The 16,919-nt window shown below is 51.6% G+C and overlaps 1 protein-coding gene across 4 annotated transcripts in view; it reads right to left on the bottom strand.

Annotated features, from left to right (window-relative positions):
- The window catches only part of flncb (filamin C, gamma b (actin binding protein 280)), an 80,455-nt gene that overhangs the window by 28,674 nt on the left and 34,862 nt on the right, over positions 1-16,919 (bottom strand). For all 4 annotated transcript variants that reach the window (XM_030353120.1, XM_030353122.1, XM_030353123.1 and 1 more), the window contains 15 exons: positions 16,192-16,305; positions 15,418-15,561; positions 14,797-14,920; positions 13,867-14,027; positions 13,206-13,296; positions 11,659-11,828; positions 10,697-10,814; positions 9,968-10,230; positions 6,525-7,125; positions 5,764-5,937; positions 5,038-5,200; positions 4,498-4,658; positions 3,945-4,112; positions 3,575-3,698; positions 2,880-3,036 (listed from right to left, as the gene is read on the bottom strand). In XM_030353120.1, the coding sequence (XP_030208980.1) occupies positions 2,880-3,036; positions 3,575-3,698; positions 3,945-4,112; positions 4,498-4,658; positions 5,038-5,200; positions 5,764-5,937; positions 6,525-7,125; positions 9,968-10,230; positions 10,697-10,814; positions 11,659-11,828; positions 13,206-13,296; positions 13,867-14,027; positions 14,797-14,920; positions 15,418-15,561; positions 16,192-16,305 (2,733 nt within the window). The remainder of the gene's footprint in view (positions 1-2,879; positions 3,037-3,574; positions 3,699-3,944; positions 4,113-4,497; positions 4,659-5,037; positions 5,201-5,763; positions 5,938-6,524; positions 7,126-9,967; positions 10,231-10,696; positions 10,815-11,658; positions 11,829-13,205; positions 13,297-13,866; positions 14,028-14,796; positions 14,921-15,417; positions 15,562-16,191; positions 16,306-16,919) is intronic.

The following is a 16,919-nucleotide window of genomic DNA, read 5'->3' as shown; positions in this document are numbered from 1 at the left end:
GAGTGAGAGTGAGAGAGAGAGAGAGAGAGAGAGAGAGAGAGAGAGAGATATAGAGAGACAGAGAGGAGTGGTAGAATGAAGTGTTGTATTTAATCATTAGTACCCTTTGCCACTCGCCATACCTCTGTGTACCTCCTTTTATTGAGGCCTGCAGACGTATCGTCCCTTCTAGTTTAATTTGTAGAGCACGGCATTAACATAGTTAGGAAGTTTGGGTTCCATCTATGCCGAGGAATGCACACACTCATTGAATCGCGAGCGATTTCGGAACGCTGGGTTTTATGATGATATCGATGATATTAAAGCTGCACTATGCACGTTTCCCCATTAGCAGCCTCCGGTGGCTGGAGTTGTAACTACACAATCTGGACCAGAATATAACGATTTATAGTTAATTTCCCTGGAAAGAGCGACTCAATTATGGGCGCATTTCATTTTTGAGAACAGATATCGTGCAGGTTAAAGGTGAAGTGATTCCTCCGTTGAGTTACTTAAAGAGGTGGACAGAGAGGTCGAGGGGAGGGTGGAGGGGGGGTTGGATGACTGGGGAATGGGGTGGTGAGGGGGTCGTCAGACGTCTGTGAGACAGAGAGAATGAGAGAGAGAGAGACAGAGAGAGAGAGAGAGAGAGAGAGAGAGGGAGAAGGAGAAGGGGGAGAGAGAGAGAGAGAGACAGAGAGAAGGAGAAGGAGAGAGAGAGAGAGAGAGAGAGAGAGAGAGAGAGAGAGAGAGAGAGAGAGAGAGAGAGACAGAGAGAGAGACAGAGAGACAGAGAGACACACAGTCACTGACACAAACATAGTGCGACGGTGAGAGAGAGACATAGGAAGAGTTACAGGGATACAGAGAGAGAGAGACAGAGGGACAGAGAGAGAGACATAGAGAGAGATGGAGAGAGAGAGAGAGAGAGAGAGAGAGAGAGAGAGACAGAGGGACAGAGGGAGAGACATAGAGAGAGATGGAGAGAGAGAGTGAGAGAGAGACAGAGAGACAGAGGGACAGAGGGAGAGACATAGAGAGAGATGGAGAGAGAGAGTGAGAGAGAGACAGAGAGACAGAGGGAGGGACATAGAGAGAGAGAGAGAGAGAGAGAGAGAGACAGAGGGAGGGACATAGAGAGAGAGAGAGAGAGACAGAGGGACAGAGAGACAGAGGGAGAGAGAGAGAGATGGAGAGAGAGAGAGAGAGAGAGAGAGACAGAGAGACAGAGGGAGGGACATAGAGAGACAGAGAGAGAGAGAGAGAGAGAGAGAGAGAGAGAGAGAGAGAGAGAGAGAGAGAGAGAGAGAGAGAGAGAGAGAGAGAGAGAGAGACAGAGAGAGAGAGAGAGACAGAGAGACAGAGGGAGGGACATAGAGAGAGAGAGAGAGAGAGACAGAGAGACAGAGAGACAGAGGGAGAGAGAGGCAGAGAGACAGAGGGAGGGCCAGAGGCCTTACGCAGCCTTTCTTAGGGGGTCTGAAGGGGGCGGTCCCCTTCACTATGTGCCTCTCCCACACCCGCCTGCCCCAGTCCTCCACCGGCACCGCGCCCTGGTGCCGGGTGCCGTCCGGACCCTGCAGCGACAGGCGAGACACAGGGGGGGGGGGGGGGGGTCACAGCAGGACACACCGCAGGGGGGCGCAGGGGGCTGGGGCTGGGGGTGGGTGTGAGGTGGGACGTGTGTGTGGTGGGTTCAAGGAGAAAACGGGAAATCCCTGCCGGACTGACGCTGGAACGAGTTTCACTTTGAAGGGCGACCGCGTGGGGATCAAACAACACACGCACCAACGTGGCGTCAACACAACAGAGCGGTCGTAGCGGCCACACAAACAAACACAAGCGTTGTATTGCACCAGCTACCCAACCAGCCAGCAATAAAAGGTAGATGGATAGAACAACAACCACAGCTATCCCATGGGTAGATTCACCGCGGGAAATCCCGGCAAAGCCTGTACCAATCATCCCCGCCTCACTGGTCCACGGTACCATATCAGATTGGGTTTAGAGGAAGAGGTTCTTAAAGTGGCATCAGGCCACACACTTATCCAACCCTGAGGTGGGAAAAAAGGAAAATGTTTTCTCTGGAAGGCCAAATATTAAAATGTGCTTTTATATTTATATATTTTGTTTGTTTTCTTGTTTGTGAATGTGTTCAGTTCATACGACTTCTTTAGGATGGAAGAGAAGGGACAGGGGAAGAGTTTAAAGGGAGAGGGGGAGAGAGAGAGAGAGAGAGAGAGAGAGAGAGAGAGAGAGAGAGAGAGAGAGAGAGAGAGAGAGAGAGAGAGAGAGAGAGAGAGGGAGGGGGAGAGAGAGAGAGAGAGAGAGAGAGAGAGAGAGAGAGAGAGAGAGAGAGAGAGAGAGAGAGAGAGAGAGCAGAAGTGATAAAGAGAGACAGCAGGGGGACTCAGAGAGAGGGGGGGAGGTACAGAGGGTGAGGTGGGGTGGGAGAGAGAGAGAGAGAGATGGGTGAGTAATACGTGTTTGAAGCACTTCAAAGCGCTAACCTCAGGGAGGTTTCAATTTTTGTTGTCTCCCAAGATAAACAGGTCTTTGTAAACGCTGCAGTCAACATGTGTGTACTTTGCGGGAGTCACATTCTGACCAGATCCAGAAATCCAGAAACGGATCAAGGAACGAAACAGGGTATCTCGACCAATCACAGATCGTCAACACAAAACCAAACCAACCATTTACAGTAAGGGCATTTAGCAGACGCTTTTAAACGGTTTAACGGTTAGGTTAAGTGTCTTGCTCAGGGACACCTCAACACCCTAGCTAGGAGGAGCCGGGGATCGAACTAGCAACCTTCCGGTTACAACCAGACCGCTGTAGCTCCTGAGCTAAACCTAAGCTGAACCCAAACCAAACCAAATGAAGAGGAGGGGGGTGCTGACCAGGATCTGGACGGTGAGCAGGCCCTCGCCAGCGTCGCGGGCGTCGATGGTGAACTCCACGGGAAGGCTGGCCGGAACGCCGGAAGAGTTGAGGCCCGGACCGCTGGCCCGCACCTTGCTGGCGTCGTGAGCCGGGAGCGTCTTGATCTTATAGGGGCTGGGGAGAGAGGGGCGGAGTCAGAGAGACAGGAGGGCGGAGTCAGAGAGACAGGAGGGCGGAGTCAGAGATACAGGAGGGCAGAGTCAGAGATCTTATAGGGGCTAGAGAGTGGGCGGAGTCAGAGACACAGGAGGGCGGAGTCAGAGAGACAGAAGGGCGGAGTCAGAGACAGGGGGTGGAGTCAGAGAGACAGGAGGGAGGAGTTAGAACACAGAGATCTTATAGGGGCTGGAGAGAGAGGGGGCGGAGTTAGAGAGATAGGAGGGCTGAGTCAGAGAGCCAGGAGGGCGGAGTCAGAGAGACAGGAGGGCGGAGTTAGAGACAGGGGGGCGGGGTCAGAGAGACAGGAGGGTGGAGTTAGAGACAGGGGGGCGGAGTCAGAGAGACAGGAGGGCGGAGTTAGAGACAGGGGGGCGGAGTCAGAGAGACAGGAGGGTGGAGTTAGAGACAGGGGGGCGGAGTCAGAGAGACAGGAGGGCGGAGTTAGAGACAGGAGGGCGGAGTTAGAGACAGGAGGTATGGAGTAGGCGCTCACCTGCGTGGGACCTCCTGGTCGGCGTACTTCACACACACGGTGTAGGGGCCGTCCTTTGCGGGCGTGTAGGTCACTGTGTGCGTCCCGTCGCCGTTGTCGGTCACGCTGACCGGCTCGGTCACACCTGAGTGGATGAAGACAAACAGGTTGCTTTTACGAGAAACATTTTGTTTGACATCCATCTTGCACACAAGTTAATCTTTTCCATTCGTTTTTGCGCTTTTGTGCCCAGCACAATACTGTGTGCGTGTTTGCAGCTGTGTGCGTGTGCGTTTGCTTGTGTTAGAGTGTGTCTGTTAACGTGGGAAAAGCTTTTGTGTGCATGCATGCACGTGTGTGTGTGTGTGTGTGTGTGCGTGCACGGCCTCACCGGTGGGCCCGTACAGCTGCACCTCCAGGGGGGCCAGGCCGGCCTTGCTGCAGTCCACGGTGAAGGTCTGGAGGACGTGGGCCCGGACCCCACTGCCTAACCCCGGGCCGGAGCACCGCACCTTCCCCGGGTCCACCAGCTCCCGGACCGGCACGCGGAACGGACTGCCTGTAGGGGGGGGGGGGAGATGGAGAGGGAGGTTTAGATAAAAACCCGGAGATAGACTTTGGATTTCCATTCCAAAGTTGTAGTTGAAGGTGGGTCTGAGCGTCGAAGTGAAAGTGAAAGTGAAAGTAGATGCAGAGTGGAGAATAATCTTTATCGTGATTATTCAGCAGCTGTATCATGACAGATCTCAGACGAAGATGCAATTTGTTCCAAGAGGAAGACGCCTCACCCTGACGCCCTCGGTGTCAGGGTGAGGCGTCTTGCTCAGGGACCCCTCGACACTCGAGGTAGGGATCAAACTAGCAACCTTCCGGTTACCAGCCAACCAAGTCTTCCTCCTGAGCCACTGAGTTTGTGACTCATCAGGGCACCTCACCCCTCTCACCTGGGATGGGCAGGCCTCCGAAGGTGATGTTTACGTCGTACTCCCCGGGGGTGAAGGGAATGTACTCCACGCTGCAGCTGCCATCTTTGTTGTCCTTACAGGACATCTTGGCCTCGGAGGGGCCCTCGATGGCCAGACCGAGACCCCCGGTACCGGCCCCCCTGGGGAGCGGACACAGGGAGGGGGAGAGGGTACGAACGGTTAGAGTGAATGGTTTTTATTGTGGGTTAAAGTCAGGAAGGGATGGATAAGTCAATAGCAAGAAGGCTATGGTAAAAAAAAAAAGGATATTCAGCTCTTTCACAGCAAAATACCTCTGTAATGTCTGCTCAATTGTTGAATATTAAATTGTTGATTAAATATTTTATTGGAAATGCTTTTTACCAAAATGATCGTTTTCAAAATATTGAATTTACATTCATTTTTTTACACATTTTTTACAAGATTTACAAAATATTTTACAAATGTACAAAGATTTATAAACATTTTGTAATTTATTATAAAGTCTTAATTATCCATCTATTTTAATAGACCCAGTACCTGGTCTCCACGGTGAAGCGGTTGGGCTTGTTAACCAGCCCCTCCTCCAGGCCCGGCCCATAGGCCCGCACCCGGCTGGGGTCGCAGCCCTCCATCACCATCACCCTGAAGGGGCTCTGGGGGACCCCCACCTCCTCATACAGCACCTCCAGCAGGTGGAGTCCTGAGGGGGGGGGGGGGGGGGGGGGGAGGAGAGAGAGTTGATTCATCAACAACTGCATCTACCTCTACCTACATTTTTTTTTTTTTTTGACTTTTCAGCCCATGAGGTGAAAGTGAAACTAAAATACAGTATCTACGTAGATAACTTAAACATAATTTGAGTTTACATTAAGGTATAAGCGGGATCACAGTGAAGGCATGAGACCCTAACAATAGCCAAACCCACTATAGCTCAAGGCAAGGCCACCTTATTTATGTAGCACCTTTCATAGACGAGGCAGACTCAAAGTGCCTCACATTGAAACATCGTCATACAATAAAATGAAATGGATAAGTGAAAGAAAACTGGCAAAAAAAAAAGGGCAAAGTTTAAAAGAAAGTGCAGTGTGTTTAAGATTTAGCAGAAAGCTAAAGCAAACATACAATAAAATGAGGTAATAAAATAAAATAGATACGTAAAAGAAAATAAAGGCAACGCTACGATGATGAACGACAGTGTTAAAGAGTGCTGCAGACACGCTCCACCCTGTCCCCCGCTGCACCCTGACGTAGCGCCGCCCTCACCGTCCTCGTAGGCGGTGTACTCCACCCGGTAGGTGCCGTCGCCCTTGTCGGTGACGTAGGCGTCGGTGACGGCGCCCGACGGGTTGGTGATCAGGGCCTTGATGCGGCTGCTGCCGCTCGTGCAGAGCGCACGGGCGTCGACCACGAAGTGGGTGGTCACCTCCCGCAGCACGCCTGGGGGGGGGGGGGACGGACGGACGGACGGACGCATGCACGTTAAGGTCGGGTAGCATCGCAGCTAGCTCCTAGCTTAGAATCACCTGGATGGATTCCGTGGTCGGTGGTGATCGATAGTGGTTTAATTAATGTTAGCGATAAAATAAAATCGTACAACACGTATTCTGCAAATGAAAATGGCCAGAATTATGTTGATGCTTGCAAATTACTGGTGGTCAAATCAGAACAGGAGTTCAGTACTACATCCAATACATTGAACAGGTGAAGAGATTAGTGCTGCCAGATAACGTAAACAAGTAATATCAGCTCTTGAAATGATGGGTTCAAAGTTTGAATCCGTGTCTCATCCGAACCGTAGCAAAATTAACATTATAAGAATCATTAAGCATCGTGCTGAACCTTCTCCTCCACCTTAACCATAACCATTAGTTAATTACATTTCAAAGTTGGGAGATCTGGCAACTGTCTTTGTGGACGAACAAGTAACACAATACTGCAAACTAAATCCCGGTGATAGTTACACAACCGTTCACGTAACTAAACAATCGCACAAAGACTCAAACAAAAAAGACCCTTTCCCCCACCTCTGGGCTCCACCCCCGGCCCGTACACCGTCACCCCGCTGGTGTCCAGCGCCGGCTCCACCTGCAGGCGGGCGGGGAACCGCGGCACCGCCTGCCCGCCGTACTTGATGGTGATGGTGTAGGCGCCGTGGCAGCGCGGCGTGTAGGTGATGGAGTACGTCCCGTCGCCGTTCTCCGTCACGCACACCTCCGCCCGGGAGCCGCCCGACTCGGACGCGATCTCGATGGACAGCTCCGCCTCGCCGGCCTCGGAGCAGTCCACGGTGAACGCGCCCGCCTCGTCCTCCTTGGCGCGCTCCAGGCCCGGCCCGCTGGCCGTCACCTTGGAGGGGTCGAACGCGGGCCGCACCGCCGACTTGAAGGGCGAGCCCGGGATGTGCTGGTCGGCGAACAGGATGTTGATGGCGTAGTCGCCGGCCTCGGTGGGCAGGTAGGACACGGAGCAGGAGCCGTCGCCGTTGTCCTGGCACTCGATCTTGGCCTCGCAGGGCCCCTCCACCGTCAGGCCCAGGCCCCCCGTGCCCGCCCCCTTGGTGTCGATGGCGAAGGGGGCCGGCTTGCCCACCACCCCCCCCTGGAGGCCCGGGCCGTAGGCGCGCACCTGGAGGGGGGAGAGAGGGAGGGGGAGGGAGGGGGGAGAGGGAGAGGGAGAGAGGGGAGGGGAAAGAGAGGGAGGGAGGGGAGGGAGGGAGGGGGGGAGAGAGGGGGGGAAGGGGGAGGGGTTAGAGATGAGAGAGGGGGGAGGAGGGAGAGAGAGAGAGACCCAGATTTAATCATGAACTCTAATGCACTAGATTATACTGTTGGATAACACTCTCTCTTGGATGCTGTTGAGAGAGAGAGAGCGAGAGTAAGAGAGACAGAGAGAGAAAGAGAGAGAGACAGAGACAGAGACAGAGACAGAGGAAGAGGGAGAGGGACAGAGAGAGATGGAGGGAGAGAGACAGAGAGAAAGAGAGAAAGAGGGAGAGAGAGAGAGAGAGAGAGAGAGAGAGAGAGAGAGAGAGAGAGAGAGAGAGAGAGAGAGAGAGAGAGAGAGAGAGAGATAAGAGAGGAAGAGAGAGCGTACAAAAAACCAAGGGAAACCAAAAAAAAGTGAAATATAGTCCCAGGAAATTGAGGTGATAGAAGCATCTGTGTGGGGAGGAAGAGAAAATCGAGGTTGAGTGCGTGCGTGTGTGAGAGAGAAATCCCTCTTTCTTCAACTCATAAGTCTCCCAGAGACACCACTTATCCGCCTGAGAGAGAAAGAGCAGCATTGGGCTGATTTACAGCCTGTTCTGGGCCCAGGTCTGCAGGCTGGGGCCAGCTCTGTCTGATCCTGGGACAGCTGTTTGGAACAGCAGCAGACTGTCTCTGCAGGTAAATCAAGCCCCACATAAACCTTATTACAGGCTGCGGAGTCCCCATGGTGATGCTAGTCTTTATTCTGTTTACTTATTACTTGTATCAACGCATTTATAGTCCCACAAATCCGACTTTAGATGAGTAATCTAATGTCTGCGGGCAGCTGAGCTCAGATACCGGTGAATGGAGCATCTAACTTTATTTTCGCTTCATATTTGTTTCGACCAATCATGTCGCTTGAAGATCTGTAACCGCGTAATTGGGGAATGCAAACGAATGGCAGTAGTCGTAAAATTTAAACCGATAAAAAAGGTAAAGACAGTGTCGTTTGGCAACTGTAGAAATACACTTAAAATCCCCTTTGAAAGCTTCATCCAGTCACGTGGATAAGTTCCCCTCAGGAGAATATCTCCGTAACCAACCGGGAAACAAGCGTCGCTCTGCCTTCCTCAGTCTCGCTGAGGATGCTAGCTGGTAGACTAGTGTGGACATCGGGGTTTGAACCCAGAATGTTCGGCTGGGAGTCGACCACTCCGGTAACTACGCATTATTCTCCCCCTTATTGTTTTAATTACAAGAAACCAGTCACAGCTTGGTCGCTGCCTGAGGATATTATTTCAGCAAAGTCTAACCACATGTGATACTCATCAAACAACAACCAGAACAAACCAGCCGATCCTACTTTTAATTGTGATTGAGAGGCTCTTATCCAAGATGACTCAAAGGGCCAGACATGTCTCTAAGGAGCTGGTACGGCTTAGGCATCTTGCTCAACTGTCCTCAACGAAGGTTGTGGACAGTAATGATCAAACAGAGTACTTTATGGCTAACCACTAAAGCACCCCCCCCCCCCCCCCCCCCCAATCCCCCTTTTCCTCTTTCTTCGTAATCCAGTTCATAATCCCCTCAGTGTTTGTATCGGTGACCATCAAGACATCAGGACAGATTAGCTGTGGTCAGCAGAGTGTATAAAAAACAAGCGTCATGGTCGAGAAACCAAAACCGTGTTTGGATAACCGTGGGCTTGTTTTGATTGTGTTGTGCGTTGATCGTGTTCCTCAGTAGAGCATGGAAACTCGACCGAGCACGACGGGACCCGACGAGCTCGGTCGGGTTCGGACAAATATTTAGAAATGATGTCCGGGTCCGGGTCGGACTCGGTCACATCAGCACGATAAGGCGTTGGAGTTGGCGTTGGCGTTGCTTTTGTGCTAATTTTACTTCGCTGGGGACGCTCGTTTTAATTTGAATTTCATGGGCTACTTGTCCTACAGAACCTCAGAACCTCTTGTGTCATGTTGGAATTTAGCGTAATCGTGGCCTTTTTTGATTTCGCGCAACAAGCGCGAAATCCTTGCAGTTGATAAATGAAGGCGTGCTTTCATACACACAAACGTAAACGTGTCATCAGTATGAGAAAGAGTTTACTTTAACTGTGTCGGGCTCGGGTCGGGCTCGGGTCAGGAAAATGCATCCCGTTCCGCTCTCTATTCCTCATGCTTCTGGATCTTCTAGAAGCACAAGGCCACACCCCCCAGGCCACACCCATAGGCCATTCCCCCCAGGCCACACCCCCCAGGCCACACCCACAGGCCCACACCCCACAGGCCACACACCCCAGGCCACACCCACAGGCCAAACCCCCCAGGCCACACCCATAGGCCATTCCCCCCAGGCCACACCCCCCAGGCCACACCCCACAGGGCATACACCCCCCAGGCCACACCCCACAGGCTACACCCCCCAGGCCACACCCCCCAGGCCACAACCCACAGGCAACACCCCCCAGGCCACACCCACAGGCCACAACCCACAGGCCACACCCACAGGCCACAACCCACAGGCCACACCCACAGGCCACACACCCCAGGCCACACCCATAGGCCATTCCCCCCAGGCCACACCCCCCAGGCCACACCCCCCCCAGGCCACCCCCCCAGGCCACACCCCCCAGGCCACACCCCCCCCAGGCCACACCCCCCAGGCCACACCCCCCAGGCCACACCCCACAGGGCACACACCCCCCAGGCCACACCCCACAGGCGACACCCACAGGCCCACACCCCAGGCCACACCCACATGCCCCTCCCCCTTACCTTGGAGGGGTCCGGGGGCATCACGCCCTCCACGGTGAAGGGACTGCCCGGGATGGGGTTCCCGTCGTAGGTGACGTCCACCCGGTACGGCCCCTCCTCCGGGGGGATGTACTTCACCGTGGTCACCTCATTGGCCGAGCCCGACTCGAGCTTGCAGGGGATTGGCCGGCGCGAGGGCGAGGTGATCTTCACGTCCAGCTTGCCCTGGCCGCCGGCGCCCAGCGTGCTGACGCTGAACTCCTGGTCCAGCCCCACGTCCACCTCTGGTCGATCGGGGGACAAATGTGTGCGTTTGTGGGAGAAATGTGTGCGTTTGTGGGAGAAATGTGTGCGTTTGTGTGATGTGCGAAATGTGGAAGAAATGTGGCATTTTTTTCCCTCCCGATACCTAAAACTACATAATTTAGATTTATGATCTATAATTATAATAATACATTTGTATTCTACTAGTTAAGCATAAGCCTCCAAGTATCGAAGACAAGTGTGCACCGATACCCGATACTGTATTTTAGGCAGTATCAGAGGAAATTCCGATACTGGTATCAATATCGGAATAAGCTGAGGAATAACCTGAGGTTAAAGGTGCAGTAGGTAGGATTTTTGAACTATGCTTAAACTGTCGACTTTATAGAAACGACACAGCTGTCCATCAGCCATCAGTGAGTGTAAAAGCTCGGTGAGAATATCTGCTTCGAGGTGCCGGACCAATGAGAGCTCAGTCGTACTCACTGTTGTTGAGTCCGTGCACTTTGATCTTGTTGAGGTCGAGGGGCGGGGCCACTGAGATGTTGAAGGGGCTTTTGGGAATGGGGTCCCCGCCGTGGGACACTGTGATGACCACAGCGCCCTACCAGGAGAGAGAGAGAGAGAGAGGGGGGGGGGGAGGGAGAGAGAGAGAGAGAGAGAGAGAGAGAGGGGGGGGGGGAGGGAGAGGGAGAGAGAGAGAGAGAGAGAGAGAGAGAGAGAGAGAGAGAGGTAGAAAGAGGGAGAGAGAGAGAGAGAGAGAGAGAGAGAGAGAGAGAGAGAGAGAGAGAGAGAGAGAGAGAGAGAGAGAGAGAGAGGTAGAAAGAGGGAGAGAGAGAGAGAGAGAGAGAGAGAGAGAGAGAGAGAGACAGGAAGCGACGGAGATAAAGAGAGAGAGACACACACAGACAGACAGAGAACGTCCACAAAGATGTCAACAGAGAGGACAACTCAATTGAAGAAAAAAATCATCAATACATAACACAGTCCTGGAGCACCAGCCCCACATGTTCCCCCCCGTGTACCCTCACCCATACCCCCACATGTCCCCCCCGTGTACCCTCACCCATACCCCCACACGTCCCCCCCGTGTACCCTCACCCATACCCCCACACGTCCCCCCCATGTACCCTCACCCATACCCCCACACGTCCCCCCCGTGTACCCTCACCCATACCCCCACACGTCCCCCCCGTGTACCCTCACCCATACCCCCACACGTCCCCCCCGTGTACCCTCACCCATACCCCCACACGTCCCCCCCGTGTACCCTCACCCATACCCCCACACGTCCCCCCCGTGTACCCTCACCCATACCCCCACACGTCCCCCCCGTGTACCCTCACCCATACCCCCACATGTCCCCCCCCGTGTACCCTCACCCATACCCCCACACGTCCCCCCCGTGTACCCTCACCCATACCCCCACACGTCCCCCCCACACGTACCTGCTGCGTGGCCGAGTAGCGGACGGTGTAGGAGTAGTCGTGGTTGTCGATGATCTCGAAGTCGCGGACGGCCTCCCCCTTCAGGGCCCCCGCGAAGCTGACCTCGGGCGTGGCCTTGCCCGCCCCCTTGGTGAAGATGGTGAAGTGGGTGGGCTTACCCACCTCCACGCCTTCAGGGAAACACACGAGAGTTCATCTGGTGGACTGCACTGAGCCCCGGTGGGCGGGGAGTCTGCTGCCGTATTCAGGGGCGGCCCCAGCACATTTGCCGCTCTAGGCGAGATTGTTGACGGGGGGGGGGGGGGTATGGAGCGATTGTTGACGGGGGGGGGGGGGGGGGGGGTATGGAGCGATTGTTGACGGGGGGGGGGACGGGGACGGGGGAGACGTGGCCGATAAGAGTTTTTTTTTTTTTTGGGCGCATTGTTTTGCGCTCCCCCTCTAGATGGCGCTCTAGGCGGCTGCCTAACCCGCCTGTAGGGAAGGCCGCCCCTGGCCGTATTTAAGGTGAATCGATATTTAAAGGGGACCTATTATGCTTTTTCGACTTTTATGACCTATAAACGTAGTTATAATGATTGATAGTCATGTTTAACCATACTAAAGTGTCAAATAATGACGTACATGCATTTCGACGTATTCCCTGCTGACAGTCTGGGGTGGCTGTGCAGAGCGCTAAACACTCGGGACAACGTTTGCGATTCACTTGTTCAAATTTCCGGGAAATCATCTACGTAGTCGTAGAGGCACTCACTCTGCCGCGCCACCATATGCCTGGTCGAATCTGCCCGCGCGCACGCTTCAAGGAAGCTAACCAATTACAACGGAGTTGGGTTGGCAGGAGGGGGGCGAGGGGGCGGAGAAGGACGAAACCGAGCGTTGACAGAGAAGGCTGACAGCGCCCAGATGAGAGGAAGAGTTTCCCGAAAATCTACATCGTTTTTGTGCATGGTTAAACATGACTATCAATCATTATAACAACGTTTATAGGTCATAAAAGTCGAAAAAGCATAATAGGTCCCCTTTAAGTATAGACTCGTGTTTTGTCTTAAGTATTGTTTCAATGATTATTTCTTCAATTGAGTTCTTTGTCTGTGTGTGTGTGTCTCTCTTGATCTCTCCAACCAAAGAAGAAGAACAATAAAGATTCTCAAAGTATGACCTTACATGATTCACTGATTTATCAAATAGCTCAGTAGGTGCTGACGTTTTTATATAGAATAGATTAACAGAAGGTAACACTTACAATAAAGGGACATTGATTAAGCATTCATTAACCTTGGTTAATGCTGTATTAAGCATCAAGTAACAGTTATTTAACAGTGAACTAAGGATCTAGTAATAATTTACTAATGATGTTCATGGTAATTTATAATTCATGTTAACTAAGGTAATCATTATACATTATTCAGAAGGGTTTGATTAACAGCGTCTGGGGTAGTGGGTTAGGGTTAACCCTAGGGGGTTAACCCTAACCCACTAACCCAGACCCTGTGCCTGATTCCTCTCACAGTGACGGGCGTGTCCCTCCACCAATCAGGACTCACCTGTCTTGCTGAGGCCGGGCCCTTCCGCCCGGACCTTGGCCGCGTCGTGGGACGGGTCCACCTTGATCCGGAAGGGACTGACCGGGATCTCCTGCTCAGGAGACAGACAGAAGCAGACAGACAGACGGGTCAGTTCCAGAGGGGGTCTCTGTCCTCGGGGGTCCACTGGGAGGGTTGGTCTGGTGTAGTACCCTGAATCCCGGACACTTTTTAAAGCGCGATTCAGGCTCTGGTGTCCGTTGCCTGAGTGACACTCAGCTTGGCGTTTATTTTTTCCGCGAGCCAATCAAAAATGTAGGCGGAACTTAAAGATGTTTAAAGATGCCGATGGAATCTGTCGCCATGGTGAGCGACAGAAAACAAGATGGCGACTCTTTGACTCTGCCTTTGGAGTTTCCTTAAGGTCTACGCATTCTGCTACTGAAACTGCAATTAAATAAACGTCCAGAAATATCAGCGTTAAAAGACGACAATAAAGAGCTACGACACCTGCGGAATCACTTCCACTTTCTAATTGGTCTATAGGTGGAAGAAACCCCGCCCCAAACAGCTCAGACAGAAGGAACTACGTACTGAATCACGAAGCAAAACGAAAAAGAACTTCGGGATGTTTATCGGGTTTGGGGGGGAGATGGGAGAGAGGGACGGAGGGGGTCCTCACCTGATCAGCGAACAGCACCATGATGGTGTACTTCCCGGGGCCGGGGGGGGTGTACTTGACGGTGAAGGTGTCGTTGTCGTTCTTGATGATGTCGAAGTCGATGTCGGCCTCCGCGGGACCCACCACCCCGGGGGCACACTTGATCCCGATGCTGACGTCCCCTGAATGACAACACCCCACGACTCTGTGTTTAACACTAGGCCTGAGAGTCTGGTGTCGAACGCAGTGTGGTTAAATCCACTCTCATTGACTTTAGCATCTAGTTTCGTTTTCCTTGGCACTGCTTTGTATTTTTATTCTATTATATCCTGTGTTTTCCACTGATGCTGTGGTGTGACAAAGGAATTTCCCCTCAGGGGGATTAATAAAATGTTATCTATCTATCTATCTTAGACTCCCACTTGATGCTGGGGATGTTAAGTGCATTTTCACACTGTTTGTTTTTGTTTTTCGAGACCTGTCGTCATGATGGCCTATTTGTTGAGCTGTTTTGGTTGATTATAACATTATGCTTCAGAGACACATACAGAGGATGTTGTTTGTATAAATGGCCTCAACATCATCAATCCCCGTCATCATCCTCTTCAATCAACATTCTTGTTAGCCTCTTCCTCCTCATCATCATCATCCTTATAGTAATCATCCTAATCAATCATCACTATCATTATCGTCATCATCATCATTATCCTAATCATCCTAATCATCCCAATACATCATCATTATCAGCTTTGCTGTCATCATCATCATCATCATCATCATCATCATCATCATCATCATCAGCAGCACCAACAACAGATAGAGAAGTTAGAACAGACAGAAGTTAGTTCAGAGGAGCCTTTGAAAGACGTTGAGTAAAGGTTGTGAACCCTGTATGTTGAGTAAAGTTTGTGACCCCTGAATGTCCATTAAAGGTCGTGACCCCTGGCTGACCTTGGCCGGCGTCGCTGCAGTCCACGGTGAAGTAGGTCGGCTCGTTGGCCTTCAGGCCGGCCCTCTCCACCCCGGGGCCGTACACCTTCACGTTCTCCGGGTGGCTGCCCTCCCCGATCATCACCTGATGAACGAGTGAATCACAGCTCGGTCACAATGAGGCCCAACAACACACTTATGAATCAGTGAATCAAATCCCCATGATAATGAGGCCCAACAACACTTATGAATGAGTGAATCAAAGCTAAATCACAGCATTTATGAATGACTGAATCAAAGTTCATTCGTATGAGGCCAAACAACACACTTATGAATCAGTGAATCAAAGCAACATAAAAATGAAGCCCAACAACACTTATGAATGAGTGAGTCACAGCTCAGTCATAATGAGGCCCAACAACACTTATGAATAAGTGAATCACAGCTCAGTCACAATGAGGCCCAACAACACTTATGAATGGGTGAATCAAAGCTCAATCACAACACTTATGAATGAGTGAATCAAAGTTAAATCATAATGAGGCCCAAATACACGTATAAATGAACAACACTTATGAATGAGTGAATCAAAGCTCAATCATAACATGGATGAGTGAATGACAGCTCCGCCGTCCACCGTACCCTGAAGGGGCTGCTGGGCACGTTGACCTCCCCCCAGGTGATGATCAGCGTGTGTTTGATAGGCTTGCTGGGGATGTACACGCAGAGGAAGGTGCTGTCGCCGTTGTCCGTGATCTGGATGTCGATAGGGAAGCCCTCCGCATCCTGCCAGGGCAGAAACAGGATTCAAAACGGTGGATAGTAGACGACGCGAATTATTCCCTAATGATGTTTGCTTTGATGGCTGAAAGAGGGGGAGGGAGGTGCAAAGTGTTTGGTGATGGACGTTTAGTTATTCGAGTTGGAAAGAGTGAGGTAGGGCTTTCCAACCACAACATTACCAATAACAACAATGACAGATGGGTTTAATTGTTAAACATTAGTTCTAATGGTCGATAAACATTGATTGACAGTCACCCTCAATTAAACACGATGTTTATACATGAATCATAATTCCTTTCCAAATATGTCTGTGGAGCTTTGCTGAGAGGATGTGTGTGTTGTACTGTGTCCACCACTTTAAGTGTTTCCATATTCATAGAAAAACAATCCAAGCCTACGACGAAGCATTAATATCACACGTTGTGATATCCTGATCCATCGCTCACACACGACGAAAAGCAAATCGAAAAATTTCAGCATTTACTGTAATAAATATGTGCAGGCTTCAGCTGAAGCTGAACTTGAGAACCTGATAAACCACACATGGTTTCTACCTCTGGGGTCCGGCACCGCGGGCCAGACACCAGACACTAGAATCGCACGCAGCGCTCCTTAACCTCGGCTAACCCTCACCTGGGCGTAGAGCCTCAGCTCTCCTCTGCCGGCTCCGCGGGTATCGATGGTGAAGTCCGCCGCTTTGTTCACGATGCAGCCGGTCGGCTCCAGGCCTGGGCCGTAGCATTGAACCTAAAGGAGGTGGATGAGGATTAACATTCTTAGAGAGTCAGGAGGATTACGGTAAAGCCCGAAGACTGATAGCGGAGGCATATCTACAAAGCCCTCCGGACATTTTTCTGTCAAAGCGTTTGGTGCGCTGGAGAGTTTCAAGCACAGCATTCTTAAGGTTAGCGTGAATGTGATGGGCCGCGGGTAAACGGGAGCTACGGTGGTACTTGAAGACACTCACAAGTTAAAGTATGAATACTACAAAGTAAGCTTTGGTTACATGAGTGGGAAAGATAAAGGAAGACTTTGGTGTTCAGGGGGGAGTCATTAAGAGGTCTTTTGTTTTGTGGACAAAAAACATGCATGTTGTACGAACCGTGAATAACTCTAAATGGTGAATGACAAGTATATCAACTAAGTTATGAAAATGTATAAACAAAGTTATGGGCTGTCACGTCGAGCATTACGCGCTGGAAGCAGAACACAAAGGAACCTTTTCAGTTCCTTTCTGGTTTAACGCCAGGCGTTAAACCAGACGTAAATTGGCGTCTGGTTTAACGCCAATTTACCATATTTGGCAATTTGAAATCATAACCCTGAAATACTTTTCATGTGGATAATCTAGGACGGGGCGA

This window comes from Gadus morhua, chromosome 4 (genome assembly GCF_902167405.1).
Source record: "Gadus morhua chromosome 4, gadMor3.0, whole genome shotgun sequence".
Lineage (NCBI taxonomy): Eukaryota > Metazoa > Chordata > Actinopteri > Gadiformes > Gadidae > Gadus > Gadus morhua.
This window is presented reverse-complemented; position numbering and strand designations above follow the sequence as displayed.